This window comes from Penicillium canescens (assembly GCF_028828765.1).
Source record: "Penicillium canescens strain IBT 15451 chromosome Unknown utg000003l_segment0_segment0, whole genome shotgun sequence".
NCBI classification, from domain to species: domain Eukaryota; kingdom Fungi; phylum Ascomycota; class Eurotiomycetes; order Eurotiales; family Aspergillaceae; genus Penicillium; species Penicillium canescens.
The window spans coordinates 4,411,493-4,429,775 of record NW_026703965.1 but is presented as its reverse complement, the minus strand read 5'-3'; the positions used below and the strand labels follow the sequence as shown (position 1 = coordinate 4,429,775).

The 18,283-nt window shown below is 49.5% G+C and overlaps 6 protein-coding genes across 6 annotated transcripts; 2 read left to right on the top strand and 4 right to left on the bottom strand.

Annotated features, from left to right (window-relative positions):
• Positions 1–987: 987 nt before the first annotated feature.
• On the top strand, positions 988–2,087 carry N7446_005039 (NmrA-like family protein; the record flags this gene model as incomplete). The annotated part of the gene is made up of 2 exons (XM_058513787.1): positions 988–1,944; positions 2,013–2,087. The coding sequence occupies 2 exons, from the start codon at positions 988–990 to the stop codon at positions 2,085–2,087; spliced, it is 1,032 nt and encodes a 343-aa protein (XP_058375116.1).
• Positions 2,088–2,742: 655 nt separating this feature from the next.
• On the bottom strand, positions 2,743–3,654 carry N7446_005038 (SDR family NAD(P)-dependent oxidoreductase; the record flags this gene model as incomplete). The annotated part of the gene is made up of 1 exon (XM_058513786.1): positions 2,743–3,654. The coding sequence occupies one exon, from the start codon at positions 3,652–3,654 to the stop codon at positions 2,743–2,745; it is 912 nt and encodes a 303-aa protein (XP_058375115.1).
• Positions 3,655–5,701: 2,047 nt separating this feature from the next.
• On the bottom strand, positions 5,702–6,658 carry N7446_005037 (SDR family oxidoreductase; the record flags this gene model as incomplete). Its single annotated transcript, XM_058513785.1, has 1 exon — positions 5,702–6,658. One exon carries the CDS (start codon positions 6,656–6,658, stop codon positions 5,702–5,704), a length of 957 nt encoding a protein of 318 aa, XP_058375114.1.
• A 108-nt stretch (positions 6,659–6,766) lies between these two features.
• Positions 6,767–7,033, bottom strand: N7446_005036 (uncharacterized protein; the record flags this gene model as incomplete). Its single annotated transcript, XM_058513784.1, has 1 exon — positions 6,767–7,033. One exon carries the CDS (start codon positions 7,031–7,033, stop codon positions 6,767–6,769), a length of 267 nt encoding a protein of 88 aa, XP_058375113.1.
• Positions 7,034–11,158: 4,125 nt separating this feature from the next.
• On the top strand, positions 11,159–11,772 carry N7446_005035 (GFA family protein; the record flags this gene model as incomplete). Its single annotated transcript, XM_058513783.1, has 2 exons — positions 11,159–11,281; positions 11,350–11,772. 2 exons carry the CDS (start codon positions 11,159–11,161, stop codon positions 11,770–11,772), a joined length of 546 nt encoding a protein of 181 aa, XP_058375112.1.
• A 4,158-nt stretch (positions 11,773–15,930) lies between these two features.
• On the bottom strand, positions 15,931–17,158 carry N7446_005034 (Gfo/Idh/MocA family protein; the record flags this gene model as incomplete). The annotated part of the gene is made up of 3 exons (XM_058513782.1): positions 15,931–16,427; positions 16,486–16,890; positions 16,963–17,158. The coding sequence occupies 3 exons, from the start codon at positions 17,156–17,158 to the stop codon at positions 15,931–15,933; spliced, it is 1,098 nt and encodes a 365-aa protein (XP_058375111.1).
• Positions 17,159–18,283: the final 1,125 nt, after the last annotated feature.

Here is an 18,283-nt window from a genome sequence, read left to right as displayed (position 1 = left end):
TGTTACTTTTTTACGTTTGTACTAAAGGATATACGTAATTCTGATTGAGTACCTTGTACCTCGTACCATAAATTCCAATTGCATCAGGATTCGCCGAGGCTTAGATCAATCACAGTGCGTTCGACCGAAGGCGGACCGAAATACATTTCCTTACCCTATGCCCAGTACCAGACCATGGCAATGACTGCGAAGCCACCAAATACAACCGGAGCATAGTTCACCGTTTCGGGTATGACAGGAACGTAAGAGGGCATGCAGAACAAGGGTGCAGCATGCATACTCCAAGCTAAGCAAGAGTTTGATTAGTCTTCTGACACAATCAAGGGAACAATAACCAGCACTTATATGTGTTGCTGTGATAATTTTTTGATCTGGTCACTTGATTGGCGGTGCTAATAGGGAATCTAGTGCTGGCAAATATTCTAATTCCTCGTGACCAAGACCAATTCTCCAAAACGGATGGATATTGTTAAGTGGAAATGATTGATATCATGTTAACAAACCAGTAATTCTATAGGCACACGAGAGGCCAATTGTATAAGTGAATATATCAGTACAATTAGCTACTGTAAAGGGGCGTGTAAAGGAAGGGGGTATACCAATCCGACAGCCACCGGTCTCCCACCGGTCTCCCACCACAGCACCGACTCACTCATGGGTTTTCCGTTGCATGTATATATAATATTCTCTTTTTATTCAATGGTGTCTTGAAGATCAATTGAAGAAGGTTTAATTGATGATCATGGCATCATTTTTATAGAAAATTCTACATGTAACAGTGGGGTACCGGTGGGAGACCGTTGAGAACAGATAGAACAGATGATAATCTCGAGAGATTACGTACGAATCTATTGCTTATAAATTAGACCCTGCTCCCTCTGGTAGCCACTACGTATTCATTCCTAACTAGCACCACTGCTCAACAGCCTCGTGGCGGCACTATCAACTTCTGCTCGTCAACTTCTTGATTTAAAGATTTCATTGACGATGGCGAGTCTCTTGGTTGTTCTTGGCATCACGGGTAACCAGGGTGGCAGCGTTGCAGATGCCTTCGTTACTGACAAGAACTGGCGAATCCGTGCCATTACGCGCGACACCACAAGTCCTTCCGCACAGAACTGGGCATCACGCGGTGTGGAGCTTGTGTGCGCTGACATGGACGATATCGACTCCCTGAAGGCCGCCTTTGCGGGCGCGCAAGCTATTTTCGCGATGACAGACTACTGGTCTCCTCTTTCTGACCCAAAGATAAGAGCAAAGGCCACAGAGCGTGGAATAAGCGCAAATCAGCTATGCGCTGAGCTGGAGGCTCAGCGTGGTAAGAACATGGCGATCGCGGCCGCGTCTTCCAAGGTGCAACAGACGCTGAAGCGTTATATATACAGCAGCCTGCCAGATGTCTCGCGGCTTTCAAGCGGAAAGTACACTCACGTGTGGCATTTTGACAGCAAAGCTGCGGTTGAGCGATTCATTCGCGAGGACATGGATATGGTGGAAGCAGGCTTGGCTGAGAAGGCCAGCTTCATCCATGTTGGTCTTTATTCCGATAATTGGATGCGGTCGGGTCTTGAGATCCAGAAAGACCACAGTACGGGTGGCTACTGGCATATCGATATAGGTACTGGCCATAGGAAGCAACCGTTTGTCTGGGCTCGCAGAGACACTGGTCCACTGGTGAAAAGACTCATTGAGGACGTGATACCTGGCACAAGGCTTCTGGCTGTCAGCCAAAATGCCAGTTACCGCGACTTCATGGCAATTTGGGCGAAGACTCTCGGAAAAAGTCTTGCTGGCGACGATGGTATCAAACAAATGCATGATGAGGGTTACAGGAAACTGATCTCTGGCGATGAGCACCTCAAGGAGCACATTCTGCAATACGGACAATATGCCCGCGAATTTGGCTATGACAGTGGCGATACGGACACCCTCTACCCTATTGATGTAAGCCGCCTCCTTCCGTCTGAGAGTCCCTTGTAGTCAAGATTATATACTGATCTTAGTTCGCGCAGATCGGCGCAGAAGACCTCGTTACTTCTCTTGAGATGTACTTCAAGCAGGAGGATTGGTCTATGTTGCCTTTGTAGGAATGGTGCGAGTATACCTAAAGCGGCGCAACCTCCTCAGTCTACATGAGTAAGCTGTCAAGGCTTCATGACGAAGCATGGCTAATTAGATTATAGATCTGAACCTAGAAGCCCATGCTGGATCGAATGAGGCTCGGGATATTTCAGTTGAGGTGTGATGAACAAGAGGTCAATCGGTTTAGGGTGATCGTTTGTCTCAAAGCGGACAGTGATGAAACCTCTCCAGCAATAATCCACATAATGCCATCTTGGTGTTGTCAAAAGGCCCTAAGCTAAAATATTGAGGCGGGGTTCTGTGGAATGTCCGTGCGCTATCAGCCCTAAAGCAAATTTTCACGCAAAACCAGTCTGATGAAAAAGGCATGCGAATATAGTAGAATGTGCGGCGCAGATGTATGCGTGGGAATTCGAATCCGAGAGACGAGCCAGGTACATATCTTGCCAGCGGATACTTCGGGGTTTGGGGCTCGTTGGGATCATGTCCATTAATGCAATTGAGTGTATCATTCGAGTGGTCATACTATCAGTGCCGTGGCGCCGACCGGCTAAGTAAATGACTATGGCCGATTCCAGTTTTCATTGAGATCCAGAAATCTTGGAAGGCATGAAAAATGGCGTCATGTGCCTTAAATCCAAAGTTTATCAGACTCAAGACTCAGAAATCCATGCTGAGCTTAAGCTTGTTCCCTTCCACTATTTCATCCTCCCTGCCCATGAGCTCTTCCATATCCCAGGGACAGCTAATATATCTTCCGCCCGTCCACTCTCTTCGTTCCGCAGCGAGCCAGGCGATGGTGTCGCCTGCGATTTCTGGCGTATGTGGCAGCATGTTACGCACCTCCTCGGGCTCGTTAATCGTCATATGGGTCTTGATTGCTCCGGGGTTTACGCAGAAAGCAAGCAAACCGTCATTGCAGTGTTCTAGGTTCAGGGCCTCTGTCCAGCGAAGTACTGCAAGCTTGGAAGTTCTATAGCTTGCGCCGCCTTTTCGCACACTAAGAGCACCGGAAGAGGCTACATTGATCATGATGCCCTGGCCGTCGTGTTTTGCGCGCGTGTCAATCAGCATAGGTAGGAACGCCCGCGTCATGTTGAATAGCCCATGGACGTTGACCTCCCAAGTCTTCCAGTACATATCTGGGTCTGCGTCCAGGATGGAACTGTAAGGCTCCTGATGTGCTGCATTGTTGACGAGCACATCCAATCGATGCCCGAAGGCATCCGAGACGGTCTCCTTGAAAGCCGCAACGCTTTCCCAACGAGAGATATCAACACGGCCGCTTACTACCTGAGGTTCAGGCCGGCCTGCCTCTACAGCCGCAGCCTTTACTCGAGAAACAACATCATCAGAGACGCCATGTAGGTCTATGACAGCGACTGCGGATGCTCCAGCGCGAGCAAAGGCAGTGGCAGTTGCATAGCCCACGCCGTCCTCCCGGGCAGCGCCAGTGATGAGCACACGCCGTCCAGAAAGGTCCTGTGCCAGTGGCGAAATGAAGGGATAACTTGTAGCATGAGTCTTTTCAGTGAAATCGCGGCGCACGACAGGCCGGTCAGTGGAGGACATGGTGACGTGAAGGGTGTAGCGTAGAGGATGAAGCGATATATTATGCAGGCGGCGGAGAGGGGTACCCTAGCTGATTAGATCTTGGCGGTCTGGGTAGATACTCGTAGGGACGACGATGATGATGATGTCGGAGAAAGCATCGGTAGAGTAACGCGGCAAGTGTGAGACTTCTGCATCGGTTCCACGCGAGAGCACGTGACTGTCGTTCAGGGCTTGTAGATAGCAAGCCGCGGAAGGTCCGGCTGCTGTGTCCGTAGTTAGGTACGGATTACGTAGCGAGTCTGCGCACACACTTACAGTATTTTACCATAACAATGAAAACGACGGCCATTACTGTCTGTGCGGAGTATTCCCGAGTTCATGCGATGCATGATGCTCCGCCGCTGATATAACACAGTTGAAGTCCGATCGGGGTCCAACTGACCATTCAAAACCAGAACTGGTAAAGTCATCTTTCCACGATCGCCGCTCAGGACTGGCTGATATCCGCACGGGGGTGCTCTAATCCACGTGTGATCGTAGCAGGCATGCGCCCAAACCATCAACCGGAATGCAAACATGACATGAGCACTGATTAGGGGTAGAGGCTAGGTCGTAGGAGACAGTCCAAGAAGTCCTACAACCAGATGGCTCTTCTGATGTTGTTACAGACATCAAAACCACCTTCACGGTGAATGGCTCGAACAGTGATATGCCAGAAATGGACCGGGGCGCGATGACGAATACATCATCGATGACCAAAGGACAATGAGCTCGGGGAGGTAGGAAAGTCGGCGATTTGCTGGCAAGACCTGCTTGCGCCGTCATTGCGATGTCTTAGAAAACGGTCTCAATGGATAAAGGGTACGCGATAGCTTGACTGACCTGCAGCTGCAGGTACATTCAAAGTAGACGGGCTTTGCACGTAGTGCTTGGGCTTGCACAGAAACTTGTGAGCTCAGAAATCAAATCTATCAACCATCTGTCCACCGGAGACATCACAACACTTCCCACACCCTTATGATGCAGCTGTGTAAATGCCCGATTGCTTGTTCTGCCCCCTTGGATACGTGAAACAGCTCAGTAACGCGGAGTGGGATCAGGTAGGACTGTATCAGACGGTGGTTCTTGGGTCATGGGCCCTCTTTTTGGTTCGGCTTTCCTCGCTCTTGTCATCTCGATTTGAAGCTGAGATGGTCATGTTAAGTTGTTTGGCTAGAAATGACGGGACTTTCGCCTCACCTTCTCCTTGCACGCAGACTTGGACTAACAACCTGGCTGTGTAGAAAGGTACGAACGACTCATATGTACTGTATGCCCAGTGTAGACGCCGATAACACAATGCATACCAAGATGTGTCATATTACTACCAGTAGATGCTTCATCGGGCTAGTGTATATATTCTAGTGATTACTGTAAGTAAATTTTCGAATACAGACAGAAAATCTCATGCAGGGCCTCGGAATATCTTATATTAGGAATTGACCACTGACTTCAACGGTCACGCTACCGCAGGACGTAGACAAGACGTAGTTAAAGGAGCTACAATAGGATCATGGGCCATCACAAAATGCGTATCACCCCATCTGGACCACGTCGTGTTGGCCATGCTCCCGCGACCTTTCAGTCCTGTACTTTCTGGAATCCTGAAAATAAGCGGCTAGTCTGGTCGGTCGTTAACTGGGATGGTGCTCTCCTTGCAAATGACGTTGACGGTTGCCGTCGCGATAGCTGACAAACTTAAGACCCTGTTACCGCTAAACACAACATTCATGCTTCTACTAGTTCACTGAATAATGAGAAGAAGGCTTAGTTTCCAATTGGTCCATAACACCATTATAGGCGTATATTATCGAAGTATAAAAGTTTGTTGAGAAATCGGCCCCTTGCGCGAAGAGGTTCTAAGCGCCTAGTTGCAATGCACTAAACTCGCAGTCCTACAGTGTAGTAAACGGTCATTATTGGGTTAGAACTAATATCTTTGATTATGAGCCAGATAGATTTCCTATTTCCCCAATACAAGCAAGTTGTATCACCCTTTGATCCACTTTTTCAACGTATGGTTTCCTTAGCCCTCAAGTAAAGCCTTCAAGGTATCAGCAGGTGTACGCTTTGGAGCAGCAAGCCTCAGGACCTCCTTGCTGGTCGTAGAAGTCGAGCATTTCCCTTCCCACACGGTCTCGGCGGCCCGCGTCATTGAATAGATGACGTTCTTCGATTGCTTGGTTGCCGCATACTGGTACTCATACAGCATGTCGATGAATGAGACGTCCTTGTAGCTAACATCTTTGACGGGCGTACCAATGTGCTGTTCAACCATTGCGACAATCTGCATTCCAGTGATGTCCTCGGGTCCATTCAGAACGTATTTGGACTTGTTATGGGCGGAAGTGTCGTCCTGAGACAAGAGATGAGCTGCAATAACACCAACCTCGTCAGGATCGATAATGCCGATGGGTGCATTCTCTGATGGCACCAACCGAAGTGTATCCTGCTCTCCAGACTTGCGGTATCTCTTGATGAATTCCGCAGCAGGGGACATGACGAATGGCGAGAAGATGTTTGGCTGAAGAGAGGTCCACTGCAAGTTGTCGAACTCGGGTGACCCGAGGAGAGCCTCGATGGCCCAGTGCTGGCGCGGATAGTAAGCGGGGCAATCGGGGCGGACATTTGCAGCCGTAGTTGAGATCCGCACGACATACTTGACGCCGGCGCTGAGGGCGTTTATGTGGAAGGTCGACTCTTCGGCAAATTGGTTCGGTTCATTGTGGGGTGCAATGAATACTCTAGTAACTTGGTGTTCGCGGAGCCAGTCAGCGGTGATCTCAACCCAGTTCTGTTCGACCACTTCAATTCCAGGGAGCTTGGCAAGATATCGGGCCACTGGACTATCCGAGGAGCGAGTGAGAGCAATAACGCGGTACCCGGATAAGGTGCTGCTGGATTGAAGCAAAGTGGGCAATGTTTGAGCGACAGCTCGGCCGGTATTGCCGGTGGCGCCGGCGATGAGGATGGAAGGAGTCATGGTTTGAGGTACGTGATATAGTTTACATTGACTCTTCAGGCTTTTACTACATACTTATACCCGGCTTCTTTTCAGGTAGTCCCTTCCATAATCTCGGTGATTAGAAATCTAGGAAGGGAATACGAGTTCGAGCAAGTCGTAAGTCGCAGAATTACTAACAACCTCTTGCCGGCCGCCGGCATCCCACTGAGTAAGACTGTGTTGTGTGCCCTTTGCAAAATTCCGCCTCGAAGTGGGTCCCGGATTTCTCTCTAAGCTCAGAAGCGGTGGGAGGCCGGTGGGAGAAGGCCGGTGGGAGGCCAAGGAGTTGCCACCAGTTCGAACACCCGCGCAAACCTCAGCAAGGCCCACTCCTCCTCCCCTTTGCCAGGTCATTTTTTGAAGGAGCGCTGATTGCTAGAGCCAGTTTTACTGATGGAAGAGTTCGGCAGCGAAATCGAGTTCTTTCAGAGTCTCTCGGATCCTTTCGTGTACCGCGCGTTCCGGTGTCAATTTCCTGGCTGCAATGCGAGGTACCGGCGCAAGGAGCAGTTCATACAGATCACTCAGGGTCTTTTTTGAATGACTACAATCCAGAAAATGTTTTGGACTACGCCTCTGACGTCGTCAATGCAAATAAGTTGTGGAATCTCAGTGAGGCAATTGTCGGGGAAGAATTCCGTTGAAATGTCTCTGCGGTTTCTGCTTCCAGATGATCTCCAGACGTGTTTTCGAACACATATGGCTGGACGGAAGCATTCGCTAACCTACCTGCCTTTGGGTTCTCGGTAGCTAGAAATAATGAGTCGTATTGATCTGGAACACAGTCTTGAATTCTCTTCTCTTTTTGGGCAATGGCAATGTAGAACTATGATTAGTCTCTGACGGCGACCAAATAACCACTGGTAGCACCCACCAAGACATGATTATTTGCCTTGTAGTTGTACACGGTGGACCGCTTATTGTATACCTAGGGAGGTGTCCGACGGCCACCATTCCCTGCGGAAGAACTCCAAGGATTGGTAAGCTCTTCTAGGTCTATTGATCAATCGAACGCGGCTTCTTCTGCGAGGCAGAATTCCGCTGAAGCGCAGTGTCATTAATTAAGGAGAAACAATCCCTCAAATTCAGGTGGATATTTAAAAGCACGTAAAGTATGGAGTACTCTACGCAAGATGGAGGACGCGGTCGCCCGACGAAGAGGCTCTTCAGGGGGTGGGTTATGAACATGCAATATGCCACAAAGAATTTCCCAGCGAGCGGGATTCGGAAATAATTTTTGATTCCAGCTGGCTAATCTTTAAACGCAGCTTTGCTGGATCTAAGCTTCCGGTCAAACCTCAACCAAGGGTTCTAGTGAAGAAAACGTGTTCTTGAAATACCTAGCTCCTAGTGGAACTCATATGCAGCCCGGTCTTGACTGCGCGGTCAGATACAGCAATGGACGTATAAAACAGTTCCGACATTCTAGTGACTGCTTAGTGTATTAGTGGGAAGACTGAGACATGAGGTGCGGTGATGATTCTGATTTGGCATATATTTTTAGGATTAACGTATGTGTTATTTGAGTACCTCACTCTTGCCATTGGTTAGCCGTCAACAATAGCAATGCGTATATCGAGGATGCGAGATCGGCCCGGTAACTAGGTCTCTATAGCTGTATTTCCCTACCATGAAAGGCTATTTTTATTGCGATTGTTACTACGGGGTATAGAAATCAATATCGACGACTTAACGAAAACTCAGTTTGCTAAATGACAATAGCCTGAAATCTGTGCCCATTGAAGAGCCTCGTGATGATTGAAACTTTGTTCAGATCTGAGCAAAACCAGCACTAAATAACCTCTGGGTAACCGCAATGCGGAAAATATACTTGGTAGCGCTTGCTTTTCCAGCCTTCAAGTCTTTCAAGGCTGCCTCAACACCGTCGAGGCCTCGCGGCCTAACTTCGAAAGGATGACCAGAGAAACTGCCATTCTGCAATGCTCTCGTAAAATACCGAGAGAAAATAAATCCAAGTTCCTCATTGTCGCCAAATCCAGGCTGCTTGTGACTGTGATCGATTTGATAGTAGGCAGACGCCATACGGAGCCTGGCAGGCTCAACCTGGGGAGCCTCCCTTTCAGCCATGCGCAGAATTTACCAAGCAGTGGTCATCCCCCAGATGCTCTTTGGGGTAGCGGCCTGGTACCAACCAATGGTGATTAGCAAGACGAAGGCACGCACCGTCAGCCAACCGTTCGTGACTATCCAGAAGCGGGCAGCGTGCCTGATCAGTGGAGCGTTCAGAACGACGGCAGCAGAGGCTCTGAACACCGAGTTACACCTACCACCGATCGCGATTCACATGAACCGCCTGGTCAAAGAAACAGCTATAAGACTACGAACAGGACCAGCATTTGCTGTCCCCGCAACAATGCTACGACGCCGACCGGTGGACGAGACAGATTGGTCTGGATGGACACCCATGGAAGCGCAAGCCTAGAAGACGGGCGGATGCCTCATGGCTTCCCCGGAACTTTGGCGAGAGACTGGGAGAGTCGTAAGGCATTCGTCTAGGCACCATAGCAGGCGCCGCCAGAGGTGATCATCGAGGACAGAGACACAGCAGTGAAAAGCCACGACCATATTCTATCCAAAGACCCAAGAGGAAGGCCCCTGACTCTCTACACCGACGGGAGTGGGATCGAAGGGAAAATTGAAGCAGCAGTTGTTGATCTCCAGAATCACAGTGCCCATAGCCAAATGGGGGACGACGATACGTCCACTGTGTATGCCGCCGAACTTCGCGGCGTCGAGATGGCACTTAACTCAGCACTGGACAGCACAGAACAATGGACTGAACAGGCGAAAAATGGCCTTGTCATCTTCGCAGACAGCAAAGCAGCATTGAAGGCGCTCCGCAAACCACGGATGCCGTCGGGACAGGTCTATTTGGAAGGGTGCCTCGACCTGATAAGGCAACACGCTGCCAACGGTATCCAAACAGAGCTTAGGTGGATTCCTGCTCATCAAGGAGTGGCTGGCAATGAAATCGTCGACCGACATGCAAAGGAGGCGGCTCTGGAACCGCAAGGACCACAGAACCCAGATAATCGATACGTTCGTCTCGCAGCTACGGCCAAACGCCGTATCCGCCGCGAGGCGAAAGCCGAGTGGGCAACATCATGGGTCGCAGAGAAAACAGGCCGGCCGACGAAACGCTTGATCGAACTACCAACTAAGAAGACCCTGGAATACTGGTCCGACCTACGGAAGGCGACGGCATCGGTTCTGATGCAGCTTCGTAGAGGGGAATTGGCCTTGCGGCTTACCTGCATCGCATCAACCGGCGCGACTCAGCGAGATGTTGCGATCTGGGGAACCAGACGATCAGTCACGTCTTGCTTGAATGCCCGCTGCTCCAGGACGAGCGCAATTGGATGAGAAACGCTCTGTCAGAGCGTGGAGTCGCTCTTCGACTCGATGAGCTCCTAACGCGGCCGGAGGCCCGCGCGACTGTGGCCGAATTCATGATACGGACAAATCTCTTGGATCAGTTCCAAGCAGTCGACCCAATGGCTCTCGGGGTCGAAAAAGGCGACGGGAAAGGATGACCCCCAGGACAGTGTGACGGAAGGAGAAGGATGGTGCCCGTAAGGAGTGCAGTGCCAGGTCCACTGTACTCCCTTGATGCAAGCGATCACAAGAGCGGTAGCCGACAGCCGGAATGGCTGTGTAGATAGAAGAGTGTGGGGGAGGAGTTGGGTAGTGAAGTGCGCCTGGGTTGATATGGGAGGGGGCGACGCTTAGAGTTTCTTTGTATACTGTGCTTACGTAACCGAGTTTTATTCTCGAACGGCCATTCAGAGGGGCTCACCCAACGAGCCCCATGAAACGGATGTTCAGTGGGCTGGCAACCACTTTAAAGCTGTCGGCAGGCCTGACAGCACTCCCGCATAGCAGCATATATTAGAGCAAGCTACATCGGGCAAATGAATTCATCATCATAGTAGGCAGACGTCTAGGTCGTTGGGCAATACAAAATTAACCTGCCCGCCTAGGGTGACCGACTGCTTCAAGACTCTGCGCTTTGCGTAATGATAACGGCATCAAGTACGTGCCGCACAGAAGAATGTCCAGCTTTTTCAAGTCTATCTCTTATCGCCTTGGTCGTTGCTGCTACTCCTTCACGGTAGTCTATCATGGTGAATTACGTTACAGCCGAAGACAGATGTTCATTATAAGCATGCACATTTGCCTTCCCCGCTATTGATATTTCATGGCTTATAAAGCCCCTCTTCATTCAACAGGTTTCATGGAGATTTTATCCCACCATCATACATTCAATTGCGTCATAAACGGCATAATCAATGATAAGCGAAGTGCCAGTGGTGGGAGACCGGTGGGAGAGTGGGAGAGTGGGAGACCGGTGGGAGCCGGGACGCTGGTTAATCTCCCATCAGGATGAATTATAAGGCAAAGCACAAGTCTTCTCAAATTTACGACAGAGTACCCTTTCTCGCTCGAAAAAGCCCAATAATGGCTACTGCGAGAGATAATTCCAAGCCCTACATACCTATTGCCGGTGGCGCAGATGATGGCTGGTCAAAAGAAGGCGAGGCGACTGCCACATGCTACTGTGGTGCGGTCCAGTTGGCCTTTGTAAGTACGCCCAGGCATCCCTTATACCCCGTCTAGTATATTCCGTTAACATGATGGACAATCTTCAGCCAACACAAGGCCCAGGCCTAATCGACACATTCACCTGCCATTGCGCAGACTGCCGAAAAATCACCGCATCCATGTTCGCGACCAATTTCATTGTGGCAGACACACATCTAAAACACCTACGTGGCCAAGAAACCCTCAAATCATTCAGCCAGTCGAAAACCATAGCCTCCGGCAAGGCAATGACAAATTGTTTCTGTTCCACATGTGGATCGCTCATGTACCGCATCAGTGAAGTGTTCCCAGGACATAGTATCCTGCGTACCGGAACAGTGGACGATTTTACCCTACATGAAACCAAATTGAAGCCCAGGTTTGAGCTATATACCAAGGACCGAGTGGGATGGCTTCGGGGTGCAACTGATGTGGAGCAGGTCAATGGATCGGCTTATACTCCAAAGGGACCTGGTCTTTCTGGACTCTGAATGAGAACTACATTGATTGATTCCTCAGGCTTTTCGCAGCCGAAGGCTGCATGTAGCCCCCTAGCAAGTATCTACTGAAGCCAAGCTACCCTTAAATGGATGTGCTGCAACATCCGCGAGTCGTTATTTGTGTACACAGTATAATAAGGTACTCACTAGTGGGGCAATAAGTGACAAAGGCCAATCAAATACTGGCACAAGGCGACCAAGCAACTAGGCGAAAGCGAGTTCCCGTACACACCCAGAAAGTCCCAGAATGCGCGCAACCCATTTCAGATGGTCTCGCAAGGCAAGAGGACGAATATAAACTAGGCAGATGGAGTCGCCTCGTCCTTTGATGGCCGTGATCTGGTTGGTCGGCTGCCTGCCCTGCGAGGCATTGTACCGACCGTTAAACGTTGCACATGGGAAGCCCGCGATATAGGCGGTATAGGCGTGGACAGCAGGTGATCAGTGGGAAATGATATCAATATTTTGCATAACCATTATACAGTGGAATGGAATAAGTCAGGCATAAAAATCATCAATTAAATTCCGAAATCCCCCGACCGCTGACCCTGCAAATGGCCAAATAGAGAAGGCGATCGCACGAGGTTGTGCGGGTATTCCTGGTATCATCGCAGAAATCAAGACCCAGTATTAGGCGACTACGGCCTTGGGATGACTGAACGTGGTGGTACCATACTGTGGTGGTGGGAGCTTGGTTCTAAGCAGTAAGCTACACACAGCAACATAGGGATCCAATGGCAGTCAAGAGTAAGCATTAGGAAATGACAGAAAGGCAATTAGGGCAATTAGGGCAATTAAAGACACATATCAACTAATCAACCAAAATAACAATGGCTTTAGGCTCTTCTATGAGGCTCTGTATTTCCTTTTCCTAGCAGGTGGAAAATAAACAATGCCGCCGTGATTATAAAGAACAAATTCCACCTCCTTGGAGTGAGCGCGAACATGAGAGTTTATCAAGCCTCTGTCCTTGTTCAGTTGTCAACCCGATTATGTCACCAACATGTAGCGGGGTTAAAATGGTAGGCTTTCCCTGGTCCCTGACTTCGACATCGTGAGCACCGAGAGATCGCGAGGACTGAGCGTTACATTGTAGGAAGCCCTCTATGAAGGGCAGCTTCGTATAAATTGAGCACAATGCTGGCTCATGTATGTTCAGACTTACGCGACACAATAATACCAAAGGCAAGGCACTTTCGACAAGCCGTAGGCCTGGGGCTTGTCCCACAAGCTCAGTGAGAGGAACCGTCAGTGAGTCCCAGCTTTCCGACGGAGGGTCACCGGGAGGCTCAAGACAGGTGAGCTCAATAGCCTTTAGGGTTACGCGGCAACCGTTGAGAGCTGCCAGGATCAGTTGGATGTGGTGCTCATAAGACCTCTGCTGTGTCATATTATAGGCCTGTTGGTAATCGCTCTCCCGATCCTCGTCGCCCCGTGTTTGACGAAATACCAATATCAATTCTTTCAAGTTAGAGAGCAGCTTGAAAGCAACGCTGATCAAGGTTGAAGCCCTTCCTGTTTCTATAGCTCTTGCTGCTCGGCACATATCCGTCGTAGTGTCTTATAAACACGCGTGTATCAAGGGTGATCGCCCGAGAAGTATTCCATTTCATCCCAGCCCTCACGACCGTTCACGTCCTCATAGCGCTCATACGTATCGACATATTCGTAAGGAGTAAGAATTTATGTTTTGAAAAACTGATAATATCGTATCTCTAATTTGAGGTCAGGCCTCTCCATAGATGGTTTGCTCACGGACCCTTACCTGGTCTAAGTAACATGGGGGCGATGTACTCGAAGGAGACGATATACCGATGCAAGTTTGATTCCAGAATGCTTTCCAACAAGTCGAGTCCCTTACAGGCATACTCGAAATCGCCTTGACCAAAACACACTGAGATTGTAAAATGCATCTTGTATGGTATTGTATCTTCACTTGTAAGTTTGCTATCCAGCGCTTTGATTTTTAAGCGACAAACCTCGATGGTCACTGTACTGTACAAGCGGCGTTTTACGACAGTCCTCAACTTAGTTTGGTCCGCTCAATAAATGATCTGTGCTAAGGGCCTTATGCAGTGGGGCCAGAAAAGAGATTCTCAGTGTGTTTTGGTCAAGGCGATTTCGAGAATGCCTGTATTTGAGAATTTAATGCGGAGTTTGCGAAATAGGGAGGGCAGGCAGACGTCCCTCATTTTCCTACTAGAGCGGGAAAGCTGTTTGACATCCCGATTGTCAAGGCACTTCACGATGCCGAAGAAGATTTCGGTAGGAAGCAATGATGATGATGATGATGAATTCATTTGCCCGATGTAGCTTGTTCTAATATATGCTGCTATGCGGGAGTGCTGTCAGGCTTGCCGACAGCTTCAAGGTGGTTGCCAGCCCACTAAACGACCGCTTCATAGGGCCCGCTGGGCGAAGCCCCTGAATGGTCGTTCGAGAATATTAAAAATGGTTACATAAGCACAAATAAACAAAGGAAACTCAAACTAGTTAGCGTTACCCTCGCCCCCCAATAACCCCGGCGAACTTCACTATACAACTCTCTTCCACACTCTTCCATTTGCACAGCCATCCTGGCTGTCGGCTGCCGTTCTTGTGCTCGCTTGTATCAAGGGAGTACAGTGGACCTGGAACTGCATTCCTCGCGGGCGCCATCCTTCTCCTTCCGTCACGCTGTCCTGAGGGGTCACTCTTTTTCGTCGTCTTTTTCGACCCCTAGAGCCACTGGGTCAACTGCTCGGAACTGGTCCAAGAGACCTGTCCGTATCATGAATTCGGGCACAACCGCGCGGGCCTCTGGCCGCGTTAGGAGCTCATCGAGTCGAAGAGCGACTCCACGATCGGGACAGGGCGTTTCTCATCCAGTTGCGCTCGTCTTGGAGCAGCGCGCATTCAAGCAAGATGTGACCGACCGTCTCGTTCCCCAGATCGCAACTACATCTTGCTGAGTCGCGCCGGTTAATGCGATGCAGGTAAGCCGCCAGGCCGATTCGCCCAGTGCGAAGCTGCATCAGGATTGATGCCGTCGCCTTCCGTAGGTCGGACCAGTATTCCAGGGTCTTCTTGGTTGGTAGTTCGACTAAGCGTTTCGTCGGTCGGCGTGTTTTCTCTGCGACCCATGATTTTTCCCACTCGGCTTTCGCCTCGCGGCGTATACGGCGTTTAGCCGCAGCTGCGAGACGGACATACCGGTTATCTGGGTTCTGTGGTCCTTGCGGTTCCAGGGCCGCCTCCTTCGCATGTTGGTCGACAATTTCATTGCCAGCCACTCTTTGGTGAGCCGGAATCCACCTAAGCTCTGTTTGGGTGCCGTTGGCTGCGTGTCGCCTCATCATGTCGAGACATCCTTCCAAATAGACCTGTCCCGACGGCATCCGTGGTTTGCGGAGCGCTTTCAGTGCCGCCTGTCTGTCCGAGAAGATGACAAGCCCATTTTCCCATCGTGTCACCCGCGGTGCTATGTTTACCAGGGTTGAATTGAGTGCCACCTCGATGCCGCGAAGTTCGGCAGCGTACACAGTGGACGTGTCATCATCCCCCATTTGACTATGGGTATAGTGATTCTGGGGATCCACGACTGCTGCCCCGATCCTCCCTACAATGCCACTACCGTCGGTGTAGAGAATCAAGGGTCTTTCTCTCGGGTCTTTGGATAGAATGTGGTCATGGCTTTTCACTGCTACGTCTCTGTCCTCGATGGTCACCTCTGGTGGCGCCTGCCATGGCGCCTGGACGAATGCCTTACGACTCTCCCAGTCTCTCGCCAAAGTTCCGGGGGGAGCCATGAGGCATCCGCCCGTCTTCCAGGCTTGCGCTTCCATGGGTGTCCATCCTGACCAGTCTCTCTCATCTGCAGGTCGACTTCGCAACATTGTAGGGGGAACAGCGAATGCTGGTCCTGTCCGTAGCCGCAGGGCCTTTTCTTTCACGAGGCGGTTCATATGGATTGCAACTGGTGGTAGGTGTAGCTCTGTGTTCAGTGCCTCCGCCGCTGTCGTTCTGCAAGGGAGGTTTATTCTCTACAATTGGTTTAATACGATTATGACAAGGGTAGACTAATCTTTAAATGGGCTTCTCCCACTATTGCATGTATCAAAGTCTTGAATATGGTGAATAAATCGGTTTCTCAAAGAAATGGTAAACAGATTACACCCCGGGGTTTTGACAGTAAACCTCCTCAATGAACTGGTGTCTTTTCACAGCCCTCTCAAAATCACAAAGAATAGTTTTGTCACCTGCAGCAATCGCCTCATAAATACGGGCCACATTTCTATGTATCGGACCCATCTCGGCAAAAGCCCCGTTCTTGAGCGCAATTTCCACAATTTCGTCGGTGGCAAAGTCGTGAAGCTGAATGCTGTTTGTACCGACGATCTCAATGAGAGCACTGGGACCTGTAATTCTGATCTCTCCTTTTTCACCGTAGATGCTCCACTCAAGTCCAGGGGATCCCTTGAATGGTGCTCCTCCTCTGATCATAGCCGAAAGTACGGCCCCTGACTTGAGCGAGCCCTGAATCATAACATGATCTGGAGTTGTCTTCTTGGCGTTCTCTTTGGCCACGGAGCCATCGGCTTTAACAATTCTAACCACTGGTCGTTGGTTTGAAAGAAGAGATCTGAAGCTAGAGAGTTCGCCAAGGACTGCGATCGATTAGCGACCGATGACAAGTTTCCTAATGTGTTGGGACCTAAGACAAACCTTCCTGAACGGTATCGAGCAAATGTAAAGCTGGAATCGAGAGTAAGGAGCCACCACTTTCACGGTCAACTAGGTAAGTTTGACTTTCAAGCTCTGTCTGTCCTGCAATCATTCCTTGACTAGTGATTGTAGTGCTAAGAACTTTGCCAATTCTTCCTTCTGCCAAAATGCCTTTCAAAGTTTCGACAATGGAGTCAAACCGCCCTTGAAGGCCGACTGCAGTGAGCTTGACATTGTTCTCTTTTGCCACACCGAGGAGCTCCTTCGCTTCCTTAAGGCTCCCACCAAGGGGCCACTCGACAAAGACATCCTTGCCAGCTTTAAGGGAAGGAAGAATAGACTTGTAATGACGATCTACTCGCGTAGCGCAAACAACAAGGTCAATGTCTTTATCGTCGGCAATACCTAGTCTTGGGAGTCAGATATTTCACTGTACTTAGGGAAATGCACAGAGGGGAACATAATTTTGTTACGTACCTTGCACATTTCCATATGTTCTTACGTGGCCTGGAAGCTTGAGTTCTTTGACGCTCTTCGCAGCACTTTCCTCAGATGAATTACAAACAGCCACAATTCTGAACTTTGAATCGGGGGTCTGCAGATAGGGTAGATGAGCATTAGCTGCCCATGAACCAGTTGAAAGACCAATTATGCCAATGCGAATTGGGCCCATGGTGATGGTTTGATAATGAAAAAGAAAAGTCTATGGTTGATCAATCGAATGGCCTAGCGTTCCCTCTCTTTAAATATATGGAAAAGTTTTGATAGTTTGATTCATTACATCATGACTCATCACCCAAAGAAAGTCAAAGAATGCCCACCCTGCTAAACTGATGATGGTTTGTCATCGGTATCCTACCGGTAGTTATCCCCACCACCGACACTGTTTGTAAGCCAATTAATGATGACAATATGGATACAGTTGTCCTAGAGATTTTTCTAGGTAGTCGGGTTCTGCGGCCATTATTAATCTACCTAGAACGGGTAGTGGAATGTCGGCGGGAGGCCGATGGGATACCGGTGGAGGTGGGTGAGAATAAAGATCGGATGCCAACAGGAAGTTAGGTGTTAAATAGAGGTCCATTCTCCTTTCTGATGCATTTTGAATTGCCCTTGTACGTACTTTGAGGACCGCTGTCAATCATGGCTCATTCTGTTCAAGTCGTCCTCGTTACTCTCCTGGCAATCATTCTTGGTTACCACAAGATTTATGTCCACGATGCGGTCCAGCTCTTCCCAGGCCTTGAAATTTTCTGGGGGAAAGGTGCTAGTTAAACATAGTATTCGCAAAATTATCTCCATTCAGCTTTTGATCCTAAAGAATGGGGATTTCCATTTTCCAATGTAGCATGTTTTACCCTCGCCTTTGAGCACGGTTAACGAAACCGTGACTGAGTGCAAGTATAAAAGACTGCTCTTGCACAGCAAATCGTGGAAGTGGCTACTTAGAAATGGCTGCTGCACAACACACCCGAGCGAGGCGATTTGTTCCAAGCAAGAAAGCAAAGCGCCAGAAACGATGTCGTCGTAAATCAACTCTGATGACAAAGACATGTGAATATAGCAAGAAGTGCGATGCGGATGTCTGGCTGGGCATACGTCTCCGTGAGACGGGCCAAGTATACATTTTTTCGGCGGATGCTTCGGGATTTTGGGCCTTTCTTGGCTCTCAGCTAGTACGTCGCCAATGCTATCTGATGGAAAATCGACTAATGGTTCCAGAATTCATATTATCCAAAACCGAAACTAGTAACGGACCGGAATCTTGAGGTAGCTTGACGCGCATACACAACTCGGG